This window comes from Myiozetetes cayanensis, unplaced genomic scaffold (assembly GCF_022539395.1).
Source record: "Myiozetetes cayanensis isolate MyiCay16 unplaced genomic scaffold, myiCay2020 scf3, whole genome shotgun sequence".
NCBI lineage: Eukaryota > Metazoa > Chordata > Aves > Passeriformes > Tyrannidae > Myiozetetes > Myiozetetes cayanensis.
In genome coordinates this window covers 64111720-64124803 of record NW_026087521.1, presented here as the reverse complement: position 1 = coordinate 64124803, position 13084 = coordinate 64111720, and the positions used below count along the sequence as shown (strand labels likewise).

At 40.4% G+C, this 13084-nt stretch overlaps 1 protein-coding gene across 2 annotated transcripts in view; it reads left to right on the top strand.

The window, feature by feature from the left end:
- BCAT1 (branched chain amino acid transaminase 1) overlaps positions 1-13084 on the top strand; it is a 62061-nt gene that overhangs the window by 15775 nt on the left and 33202 nt on the right. For both annotated transcript variants that reach the window (XM_050325191.1, XM_050325189.1), the window contains exon 2: positions 929-1000. In XM_050325191.1, the coding sequence (XP_050181148.1) occupies positions 929-1000 (72 nt within the window). The remainder of the gene's footprint in view (positions 1-928; positions 1001-13084) is intronic.

Sequence of the window (13084 nt, the reverse complement as noted above, 5' to 3'; positions counted from 1 at the left end):
ACACAGTTTGGTGGCTGCTCCCTGGGTAAAAGCTTGGAACAGGGATCTCACAGGCTGACCATGGAGGGTTTCCTGTGCACCTTTCCTTCAGGGGATTATACCTGTGACCTGGGACTTCCCACCTAAGACGCAGCAAGGCTGAGGGGTGACAGGGTGGGAAGCAGCCACTAAGAGGTGAGCAGCCAGTGCAGGGTCGCAGGAGGACTTTTCGCTTGCCTGTCAGCCCTGGCAACAACATCCCTTAGTGTCTCTGTCTGTGTCATCTCTCTGTTGCTGAACAGAAGGATGTCTGGAACTAGTACTCCTTTTTTTGTTGGTGTTTTTTTGGTTTTTTTTGGTTCCAGTTCCTTTCTAGTGTAGTCAGAGGCAAAAGCCTGAAGTTTAACGCAGTAGACAATTCAAATTATTCTCATTATTTATTCATATAGGTGGGCATTCCTTATCACTGTCTTTGTTTAATGAACGATTTAATAAAACCAATTCTTTCTTTTTCCCTTCACTCTGCCTACTCAGGCTTCTCTGAGAACAGGCAAAAGTGAATCTGTTAGGTGGATACTCTAGTAGAGGAACTTGACTCTGATGAAATTGTGTAAAAACACTATTATTTAGCTTTGAATGAAAGACTTGTGATGTTGTCCATATCCATCTGTGCTTCAGAGTGATAATCTGATCTAGGATGTTGTCTCTCCTAGAAGGCCCTGAAACACAGTTGTGCAAAATAATGCAACTGAAGCAAAACTGAAAACATAAGAGGGTAGAAAGCTGTGCTAAGAAACTACCACAAAGTTCTTGCTAATATATTTACTGACAACGAAGTCTGAATGGTCAGTCAATGCAATCTGTCCCTAAAATGAGTTAACTGGATGTGTGTATCAACTTTTCTGCAGTGTGCATTGAATTTGTTTTCCTCTGGTTTTATTTCTTCCAGGGCTGTCAGAATGAGTGCACGGGCGGAGGATGTTCAGGAGAAACAGCAAAGCATGTGACTGACTCTTTCAAGGTGTGTTTTTTGTTAAAAGATAACTGTCTGAAGCATTTCAGTGGATGGTGCCAGCCAGTATCCATAACATGCTAATGATTGTTGTGCAGGCATTCAGAGCTACTGACATGCTTGACTGTCATAATTCTGTAAATAATTCTGTAAGGTGCATTTGCTGAACATGTTTTCGATGTAGAAATTAAGAATGTTACAAGAAGAACTTTATAACAATTTCAGGTACTAGCTAAAAGATTAGTAACTAAAATTAAAATGGGATAAGTGACTTTAATTTTAACTCTTATCTGCTTCAAATACAATAGAAATAAAGATTTATTTCCCCCATTAAGGTCTTTTTCCAAACAACATTTCTGTAGCAGCTCTATTATTTGTTAAACTTTGGCATTATGAATGGTGTTCAAAATAAGGTTTATTCCATCTGGTCCCAAAGTTGCAGAGCTAAGGATCTCAGAAGGACTCCAAAGGACTCTGCAACTCTGCCACATTATGAGCACTCCACAAGCAAACAGAGCTATGATAATAAGGAATGCTGAGCAGCTGCCAGGAACTGACATGAAATTGCATCTCTCTCTTTTTATTTTAATCTTATGCTTAGAACTGAGCTCAGTTAAGATATCATTCTTTTCCTCTTCCTCCTTCCTGAATGCAGTGCAAGTAACTAAGAGCTCATTTTAAACACTGTATGAACACAGATGTCAAATTCCAATTTTCTATTGGAAATGTAAAGCCTGTCAGCATGTGCTCCTTTGAATTTTATACTGTGCTCATTTCCTTTTTTCATTACTTATATTTCTTTTTTCTTTATTCCTTATGCCACACATCTATAATTCTTTCTCTTTCCCTGGATTACAGCCTTTAAAAAGCCTCATCTGTATTTTGCAGGCATATAAAAGTAGCACCCAGAAAAAGGTGACTTCACTTGTGCTTTTTCAGCAGTCCCTTTCCTGTTATTTCTGACTATTGTCAGCAGTACATGAGATGAAATTATAATTATGCACTTTGTCATGTTCTTCCTGATTTTTTTGGGTGGTGTCACTGCTATGCAGTCTTCTGAACTATGCTAAAGTAGTTATTTCCCTTTCAGTTGTCAGGCTTTAAGCAGACAGGAAAAATTAAATGCTGGAATAAATGTTTCAAATTGGACTCCTTGGTAAGGTTTATTCCAATGCTGGTGTCACTGAAAACAGCAGGGAATTCTTGAGAGTCCATGACTACAGAATTTCACCATGTTACAACATGCCATTTGTTTTCTGTTTCCTCATTCTAAGCCCTTCCCAGTTCTTCTCTTCCTCATTTCTTTGCATTGTGTCTCTCTGGCAATTCTGCCAAAGGGGGAAAATTTAGGATGATTCAGAAAATGCTGACAAAAGCAGGCATGCAGCCAGTTTTGAAACCCCAAGAGTTCATAAGCAATAACTGCAGGGTTTTGTGAATTCACCTTCAACAAATAGAGAATATATATCTCAGTAGATTCATCCAGTGGAATGTGCTACTGTATCTGAGAGCAAGAATTGCTTTACAGAGAGGAGACTCTTCTGTAACAACACTGGCCTGCAGAAGGAAGATTAAAGTGGCAACCAGCTCTGGTGGTGTTTGGGTCAGAGGTGAACTGGGCATAAACTAAAGCAGACTTAAGACAGATTTAATTATACCAGCAGTCAAGCAGGTGCCTTACCAAAGCTCCAAATATTGGGTGGCACAAAGTTGGATTTAATCCAAGTTCCTTTCCAATTGACGCTTGTATGTCAGCCAGGATGGCAAATCGTTGTAGTGGAGAGTCTGTGTGAGGGGAAAAGTGTATTAGCAGGTGGGACAGATGGTCATAAAGGGAATAATGCTAGCAAAGAGCAGCTGGCTCAGGCTGAAGTCTAATTTATAAGTCCATTCCTGCCTTATGGCTCTGTTTCTGAAGATTAGCTGCAGTCACCAGAAAGGGGTAGAGATTTCTAGAAAATGCCATACTGTGTGAGGTGTGCTTATGAAAGTTAAGAATATAGGTACTGGTTGTAGTGTCATGTGTTACAATAATTACTTCCAGTCTTTTTAACTTCATTGTCAAATTAAGAAGAAAAACTTTATTTGAAAAAAGGAAAAACCAGCACCAGAAAATGACAAATTAAATAGCCTGGATTCGTTCTAGAGAAATTGGCGAACTTTTCTGTGGAAGACAGTTATGGTTAAAGTTTCAGAAACTATAGCTCGTAATATTTCAAAGGAATCAAGCTGACCCATGGGGCTGACTGTCCTGAAGAAAGCTACAATTTTGTGCCAGTAACCTAAGTAATCCAAGATTGTGAGAATGTAGAAAACAGGGTATGGTTTTGGTTAACGCTTACATAAAACATATTGTCTACAGTGGATCATGTCCAACATTTGAATGCCACATTAGTGTCTGAAGACATTTCTCTTTAGAATGCAGAGCTGTGCTTTTTAGGTGGGGTGAGCCTCCTTGGATTTTACTGCAGTTTCTGCCTGACTGGGAAAGGTGGACTCAGAAAATCCCTATACACTGGGAGGGAAGGAATAAATGTTACCTACAATTTCTAGCAGGCAGTGAGCCCCTCTGCTAGGTCAGAATTGTCGTTTTCCTCATTTTAACTGCTACTATACTACCTTAATTGCTACTGAAATACCCTAGTTTCACTCAGTTCTGCAGTTAAAAATCTTATCCTGACATGTCTGTGATTTACAGGATATTTAATGTATGGTATTTAGAGTTGACATGTGATCAGTGATCTTGGAACAGCTAAGAAACATTGACGGAAATAGTGATTATGCCAGAGTTTCCTGCATTGTAGAAAGTGTCACATCTCCAGGATTTATCTACCCAGCTTCTTCCACAAGAGTGAAATTCTTCTCCCTCCCTTAACTGTTTTATGCACATACTTATATATTTGTTTATTTTTAAAAATTATGGGGATTTGTGACCAAAACCTGAGAAATTATCCTTGTAGTTTTTGCCTGTTGTCAGCATTGGGACTCTATGAGGGGAATATGAAACCGCTAATAATGGAAAGTGCAGTCACCCTCTGTAGCACTGAGTGGTTTTTGGAGAGTTAAATCGAGAAATGCATGCATCTGGATTTGTTCTTATACTTGCATTCAGTAATACCACAAAATAGCACACAGTTATGTCTCAGGCACTTAATTTTTACAACTAAAAATCTGGTAGTTTCTTTAATGCCTTCATTCTGCCTATTGTACTGTCACAAGACAGAAGGAATGTTGTTTGTATAATGTGGCAGTCTATTTCCATATGTAACTCTGATTGGGTTTCTTTTAATGTAACGTGTGAATTAGCTCTGACTTCTAATTCTGTGAATCTGTGATTGCCGTTTCTTTCCCTCATGTTATAAATCCATATCCAGAAAGATGATTTTCTTTTTTGTTGGAATGTTTTGTTGTGGAATATGTTTTCTCTTTGGGATTGATACATGGAGTACTGCCTACTCTTGCTCTATTTCTCTGCGTTTCGGTGATCTGAAGCTATGGAAAATTAGTTTGGCATCTTAATGCTGCAAAGTTCAGTTCTTTTTGTTTTAATTTTTAATGGCCTGTTTAGTGTGCCAAAGTGGTGCAGACTTTCTAGGAAATACTGACTAGTCTGCTGTGCTGAAGCAGAGCAGAGCAGCTGTAGTTTACAAGTGGATCTGGGCTGACTTGCTTATATGAAGACTGGTGGTGGTAGAATGAGAAATGTATAAGTGGAGCTTCTGTATCTGAACGGCTCCTCACGCTACTCTAAATAACTATGAGTGTTTCTCCAGACAGACTCAACCTTCCCAGGCTCCAGGCCAGTGGGATGTGAGCCCATGGCAGACTGGAAGCCGTACAGGCAGGTTAATGCAGTGCTGTGCTTAAACTGATGATCCCTGTTGGGATCTTGGACTTGCTAGACCGAGTGCAGTGCTGTGGTAATACATTTGCAAGGCTTCCAGTTTGAAGCCAGCTCCTGTCTAGCTGTGAGAGATGCTGGATATGGTGAATTATCTATAATTATGTATTTTTAGTATTTGTTTCTTGCGCTGCTGTAATGCTTCAAAGCCCAAGCTGTGAGCTAGCTGACACTGTGCCAGATACTGCACAAATTAGAACATAAAGATTATTTCCACACTATAGGTATAACCTGCAGAAAAACCCAACAAAAATATCTGACAGTTTTTCCACAGAATCTAAAGCTGTAATGTATTTTACACTAGAAAAAAAAAAAAAATGAAAATTTATTTCCAATGCAGGAAATCAATTTGTGGCTCAAATTGAGAGGTTGCCAATGTAAGTTTTACATTACGGTGATTTGTAACCATGTTTACACTAATGAAACTATATAATGAAATATAGTGGGTTATAGGTTTCTTATTCTGGGAACTGGGAGAGGGACTAAGCCATTTTGAGATAATAGACAGTTTTAAGTTTTATTTTAGAGAACTATTCTATATGTGAAAATGTCACTGACAATAACAAATAAACAATTCTCTGACCCTGTTTTCTGTAAAACAGAAAACTGTTGCCTCACAAAATTTTCTTGCTTCCCCTTCAATGCAAAGATTAAAAATGTGTAAAATACAGAAGTCAAATTCTTAAAACATATTTTTAAAATCCAGACTAATTGTATCACATTGTCACATTAGCATGACCTGGTGAAAGTTCCACTCCTCGCAGAGTTCAGGAAGTACAGAGAGGTTTTCTTTTGATTTTATTTTATATGAGCAGTAGGTAAAGTTACTGACATGCTCAGAGCATATGGATCAAGGGAACACTGAAATGTTTTTGGAATGAGGAAATACATGCATTACAGTTACCACATTACATACAAGGCTGACAAACATAAACCAGTTTACATGCTTTATATGTTTTCAATCTCTTTCCGGCTTGTATCAATTTGTAATTTCCTACTGACATCAATAAATTACTTACCTGCCAAAGCATAGGGACACTCAGTGAGGCTTTTTGTTGTCTTGAAGCTGTTGAATCCTCTGTGGGTTTAGGGTTTAGTCGGGATTGTTGGGAGAATGCCCCATATTGCCATTTTAATTTCTATATTAGACCACATTTTAAATTTTGATTGATCAGATAGAACATGTCCTTTATGTTGAGTTGAATGGGGAAAAGTTTATTATAGAAATTAACCAATATCTTGATTTTATGATAATCAGTAACTCCTCTAAATACATACACAGAAAATCTGCTTTTATATAAACTGTCTCGAAGAAGTGAAAGAAAGATGATCAATAGGATATCCGTGTGTTTGTGTGTATAACATTACACAGTAAGACATCTCCAAATATTTTTTGTCTTAGAACCTTAGGCTATCTAGTCCATTCTCCAACTGAAAGTGGTTTATGTGTCTGCTGCTCTCTCTTCAGTTATTAGGAAAGAATTTGAGATGTGTGGCAGCTCCTTCCAGCTTCAGCTTGATGGCAAGTGGTTCTCTGTTTCTCCTCAAGCGGGTAATGTTCTTCAAATAGTTGCAGGCTTTTAGGAAGTAGGTTTTCTAAGTTGTAGTTGAGGAACAAGATTGTCCCATTATCTGAAGCTGAAGGATTTGCAAATAAAGGTAATTGTCTTTAACAAATAGCAGGAGCTTTTAGCCAAGATAAAAGGAAATTGCTAGGAAAATAGTCAGGGGACAGTTTGGCTGAGTTGATTTACAGCACAGAGAAAGTGATGTTTTAACTTCTTTTTCACTAGGAGCCTAAGATATAGTTGGTGTCTGTAGAAGCACAGAAATTGTACTAGAATTTTGGAGATTACATGTAGCTTGTATCATTTTCTGGATTTATTTTTCCCAAGGTGAAGAATTGTTTTTAAAACACAAGGCATAGCACCAGCCAGTGATTCCCAAAGCAAATTTATAAACTGACTTCAAAACTTGTAAAATCCATAGTGTCCACACCTTTTTCCAAGATTACTTAAATTTCAATGTCATTGTGATATCAAGTCCCCAGCTTTGATATTAAATGTTTTCTTTGCTGAACACACAGGAATAGAAAGTACCATTTAGGAAGAGAATTTAGTCCTTTTTTCAAATATATACATAGTATTCTCTTAGTTATCTCTATATCTCCACGAACTGCCAGCCTAGTGAGCTGGAAAAGATTTATGTTAATTCTGTCTTTAGTCCCTGTTTCTAAGAAAGTACTGAGCTGAAAGAAATGGCGACTGTGGCAGTTTCAGTGACAGATCAAACAATGAAATTCATGGCAATTTGTAAGTTTACCTTCTTTCTACAGGTGTGAGAGAGAGATGGGATAAGAGAAAAAGGCAGGTGTGGTTAACTGAATGTTTGAAATTATTCCCGTAACCTCTATGCAAGAGACTGTGAGATAAAAGAGTTTTGTATTTCTAGAAGGTTTTGAAATTCCATATGAAATTACAACTGCTGAATGCCTGCATTCCATGAATCTACTTCTTGGCATGTCTACAGGCTTATTAAAATCAGGGTAAGAAGATTTAATTGCAACTGCTCAGGACTCGGACAAGTGAGATTAGGATTCTATTCTTGGTTATTCCACATAGCACGTTTGTGACTGGCCAGGCTACTCATGGGAAATATTTCCAACTTGTTTGTCTGAAATTTAGGTTTGCAATTCATATCCTCCTTCAACATGGCTATTTTTTTTGAGAAGCTTAGATGTAAATACCTCATTTTTTGTTTCGCTTGCTTCATTTGAAATAGAAATGACTTTTCCCAAACCAGGAGAGAGTCGTGTCTTAAATCTTGGTGGACCAAATTTATAAGGCTTGTTTTTGTACAGCTTTATTTTTACACCTAAAACATTGTGCCGCTGTGCAAAGATGTGTTATCAGTGAAATGTCAGATCTCTTTATTCCAGTTTTGTGTCACAGGCCAGTGAGAGCCCTCATCTTGTGTTAGTCTCAAACCTTCTCCCAGGCAAACTCTTTCTAAAAATGGAACGTTGTGTTTATGCTACAATGCAGAAATACAGCGGTTGTGAGGCAAGGAGCAGCACAGCATCAGGAACTGCATTAACCAAGCTGCCAGATCTTCTGAGAAGAAGCAGTATGTATTAATAGTGAATCATGTGAATAAGGTACTAAGTTAATGTATTCCATTAGTGAAGAATGGTCCTAGTTGGTTTTTTTATGGAAATGTTTGCACATGAGCCTGTGAGAGGACTTCCCACTATTACAGAAGTGCATTCTGTGTCTCCCTATATGGAGTTGCTTCTTTCTTTCTAATCTAAAGCCCAGGTATATCTACATTGCAGACATAAAATGCATTTGCATGGCCAAAGAGGATTTTTATCCTCTTTGGTAACAGTGAGCTACAGCAGTGTGTATTTCAGAGCAGTGCAATGATTGCATTAATGCCTGCTCACACTTTCTGATCACCCTGCTTAGTGAATTGGTATTGCTATTAGCAGACAGAAGTGATTTAAAGGACTGAAATGTGATAAGGTGTCTAGGTTTTATCCCCATGTTTAACAGTCTTATCAGCATCTTGGTGGTTTGAATTTTGTATACATAATCATGTTTGAAATATTTCATATAGTTTTTTGATAGGCGAGATACAAGATGCCTGTTTTTCCTAGATCTGAAAAAAATATTAACTGGAGTAGAGTAGATAAACCTCATTAAAATCAAATAGATGCTTTCCTTAAGGTTTCCTAAGTATGAGGTAGAAGGTTTCCTTAGGATCTGTAGGAACCTCATTCTTACATCTTTCTTAACTTTAAGAACATGTCTTCTGAAATGTGTCAGTGGAGAACAGACTAATGAGTAAGGGAATAAAAGACCCTAAACCTAACAATTATAAATCCATATAATTTTCCTGAAGTAGTAGAAATGGGTGAGGCTATAAACATTCAGGTACTTTTGCCTCCCTTAGGATCCAAATTCCTACAAAGCTGGAGGAAGGGGTCTTGATTAACTTAAGTGGGTTTTGGATCAAATGAGTGGGAAGTTGTGCAAGCAGCATTTCAGCAACATATCGAAAAACTCTTAAAATTTAGTTAGTGTTATTGAAATAAATGATGTTATGCATTACCCATGTGCTTGAGTGTTTTTTTAGGACAAAATAAGTTTCTTCAATGTTTTCTCTATAGTCTAGCCTTACTGCAGCTTTCCAACGTGTTTATTTCCTTTCTGGTATGTTTTGGGAGCTTCAGACTGTGTTTTCAGCTGTGCTGCTGCCCTAGGTTCTGTTTTCATTCTCTAAGGCAAGAAGTTTATGTCAATTCCAGCCACTTATCTGTTGTCTTGTCAGAGCAGGTTTACTTCCCTGCCTACTGCTCCGGATCAAAGATTCCTGCGTGAGAGCTGGGGCATCTGTCAGATCAGGAGAAAGGTTAAAGAAGCCAGCAGTATGCTGTGCCACCCTTCTTTTCTTCCCAATGCTTGCAGAGTGTAGCAATATTTAATTCTTTGGTTTGACAAGTATCTGATAAGTATCTGTTATGAATAGTTTAGGTTGGATGCCTTGCAGAGAATGGACTAGACAAAGTCCTTCCAGCCATGTTTTATGTTGTTTCCATGACTGACTTTGCAACTGATTCAGAGCCTTGACTCTCTTTTGCTTTGTCATTTGTTCTGTGGTTTATTACCCAGCGTACAGTCAACCTGATGCAATGATTCCAGGCCCCAGTCCAATTACATGTGCTAACATATTCTTGGATGAAGTCTCGGGGAAACTTTACATTGAAAGATTTCTGGGTATTCTCCCTGAGACTGCAGAAGACCTTTTTTCTTATATTTTATTTCTCCTTTTTTTTTTTTTTTATAGTAGGAAAATTAGGGTTTTCTTCCTGTTCAAATCTTATTGTATCTTGGCACACTTTCCATTTTCAAGCCTCAGGCTCTGCTGTAAATCTAAAATAGTATAGATGGCAAAGGGATTATAGGATAACTTACATTAACATTACTTTTATAACTACAAGCTAGTAATAGATTTCTAAGGATTTATTTGACTCTGTTTTATTCTGTTCTGAGTTGATAGAACTCTTAGTGTTCCTATTATTTTTATTATAGACTTTATTATCGGTATCAGAGCCATAGAGGCATAGCCCTATACAGAAAGGGATGGTCTCTGCCCCAGGAAACTAACAGTCTTTTCCAAAGGAGGGGATGGGAAAAGAAACAAACCCACAGACCTTGGTTTACTCGAGGCCTGTAGGACATAAATATCCTCCTTTTTTACGGAATTAGGTGCTGCTGTGGTGTCAGCAGCTACTTTCTAGTTGCACAGCCTGGCTCTGCTCAGATGCCACTGATGGAAAAGATGGTGTGTCACCCCTGATTCCTCTCAAGAGTTTGACCCAAGCCATTTTTTGTGCAGTAGTAGTTATTAAGCATAATCCATGACAGTGGCCTGCAGAAAACAGGCCCATGAGGTGGGAGGCTCTTCCTGGACCAATTTTCAATTCCCTGTGGGCTGCTCATAGTACCTGCTCTAGAGAAGCAACTATGTCCAACACAGAATAGCTTGAATCCTTCTGTACGAGGCTGCTGGGCTGGAATATCTAATGGATGAGCTTCTCCAGCCAGATAAGAGCTCTGCTCAGGTCAGCAAGAAAATGGGGACAGTCCTCTACCATCTGCAGCTGGATATCTGAAGAACAACACAGCTGAATTACAGGAGAAAGGTGGTATCTTGCTCATTGGCTGCAAGGCCAAAAAGAAACCTCCTGAAGAGAAGAGAGCTTCCAAAGGTGAATTAATAGGTGACTTTGGCCAGCCTAGTATCTACAACCTCCCAAAGCTGGCAGTGCTGCCCAGACCCAGTGGGTCACAGCTGCCCTGAGCCCAGGCTGTTGCCATGCTGTGGCAGCCGGGGCATTGCCTGGATCAGGCATCCCAACTCAGCCAGAACAGGGAATGGAGTCCAGAGCAGGGGGTCTGAGGTGGCTTAGGTCTGCTGGCAGCCTCAGCATCAGCCTAGGTGTACTCCCACTGCTCCCCAGGACACGGTAGGACACGTGCTCCCAGTGCCAGGGCAAGGCAGAGACTGTGGGGGCAGATGGGGCTCAGACATGTGAACAGCCCCCACATGGGCAAAGCGCTGCTCCAGAGTGGTGTCCTAAGCACACTGAAGACCTGGATCCATTCAATATCCCATTAGCATTCCAGCCACCAGTCTGCACAGGTCTGCTTCCCACCCTGTCAGGCACTCAGCCACAACTCACAGCAACCCCAGACAACCCTCCAGCTGTGGGGAAGAGTGGCTGGAAAGCTGACTGATAGAAAAAGACCTGGGGGTGCTGGTCAACAGCAGCCAAATGTATGTGAACATCAGCGTGCCGAGAAGGCTGATGGCATCCTGGCTTACGTCAGCAATAGTGTGGCCAGCAGGACTTGGGGAGTAATCATCCCTCTGTACTCGGCACTGGTGAGGCTGTGCCTTGAATCCCTGGTGAGGCTGTGCCTTGAATCCTTCTTTCAGTTTTGGGCCTCTCACTTCAAAAAAGACACTGAGGTGCTGGAGTGTGTCCAGAGAAGAGCAACACTGCTGGGAAAGGGTCTGGAGCAAAGTTCCCCATCACTGGTTCTCCTTGGCAGTGCAGACTTTTTCTCCTCAGCCTGTCATGTAGGAGGAGGCCAGGTAGAAGGTGCTGTGGGGCAAAAGTAGCTGCTCCATCAGAAAGAACAGCTTCCTTGGGACAGAGATATGTGTGCTGTGGAGGGCCCAGAAGCAATAATGAGAGTGCCACAGCCATAAGGACTGAAAGGCAGTAAAGCATCCTGATCCCTGGAGCCCTCCTCTAAACCATTCTGTCTAGTCTCAGTCTCAATCTCTCCAGCTCCTCCCAGCTATGCTTTGTTACCTTTCCCCTTTATTCCCCATATTCTTTGTAATCTGTCTCTTCTCCAAATTGGCTCCACTGCTGCAACCACATTTTGCTCTTCACAAGTGCAAGGGCAAAGCAAGTTACTTGATTTTGCCCTACGCTTCCTTGTTTGTTATTACATCAGAAGGCCCTGATCTTTCCTAGAATATGCTTACAAACTCAGCATAAGTAATAAAAAATAATTACTGCAGTTGCTTTGTAATCTTGAATGAATCATCTTGACTGGAAGTCAGGGAGGTTGCTTCAGAGTAGATTACAGTCAGTCTCACTGAGTGGATGTCAACGTGTTGAGGATCTCTGCTGAAACTTGCTGCTTTAGTGAGGTAACCTTGCTTTAGTGAGGTAACCTGTAAGCTATTTTACAGCTGAGGCTGCCAGGTCTGTTTTTACTGAAGTAAGTGATAGAAATGCCTGGCCCGGCCCAGCACAGCATTTAGAAAAATTTAAGTGTGTCAAATGAGTTACACCTGTTAGAGCTGCCCAACCTGCTGCTTGTGGTCTAGTATTTTCAGTGCAGTGAAAATATCTACAGCCAAAGATCATTTGGGAAGGCACTGACAGAACTTGGTGGAAAGAGTAGGACAAAATATGTGCTTGCCATCTGTACTTACCTGAGACGGTTGTCTGGTGTGATAAAGGTAGGAATGGAGTAATGACAGTCACAGCTCTGGCCAGGGGCTGCTCTCAGCTCCAGACCCACTTAAGGGTATTGCAAAGGCTGGGTAGAACAAGCATTAAACTGACAACTTGGCTAGAGGCACCAGGATGTCTTGTTGCAGCTTTGGTTAGAATTGACACCAACCAGCACGTCACTTTTAATTTGACCCAGCTCATAATTGAAAAGATCTGTTTTGATCAAATGATGAACTTTAGTTCCCGGAGGTCACGTTATTTCTTCTTTGCTTGGGCTGGGTAAAGCTTTGCCCTGGAAGATGTTGCACTGGAGTCAGCAGGCATTTTCCAGATGAGGGGCTTTTCAAAGGAAGTGTGTCTGTGTGAGCCAGTGGCTGTTTGTAGGTGTACTGTTGCTATGAAAGCCTTGAAAATCAGCACTATCCAACTGGCTTCCCACCACTCCCTACACAAGCAGGGCAATCTGATTCTTCCTATTCCTTACCAGAGTGCCTTTGGCTGGGCCATAGGCACATACATCTTGTATGTGCTGTTCGGCTGCAACCTGGAGAGTTTGCAGGCCTGGAACTATGTCTTTGTCATTCTTCTGTAGCCAACATGAGGCCAAATAGCTGCACTGAACAGACCATGTGCCACATCTGCTTCTTTT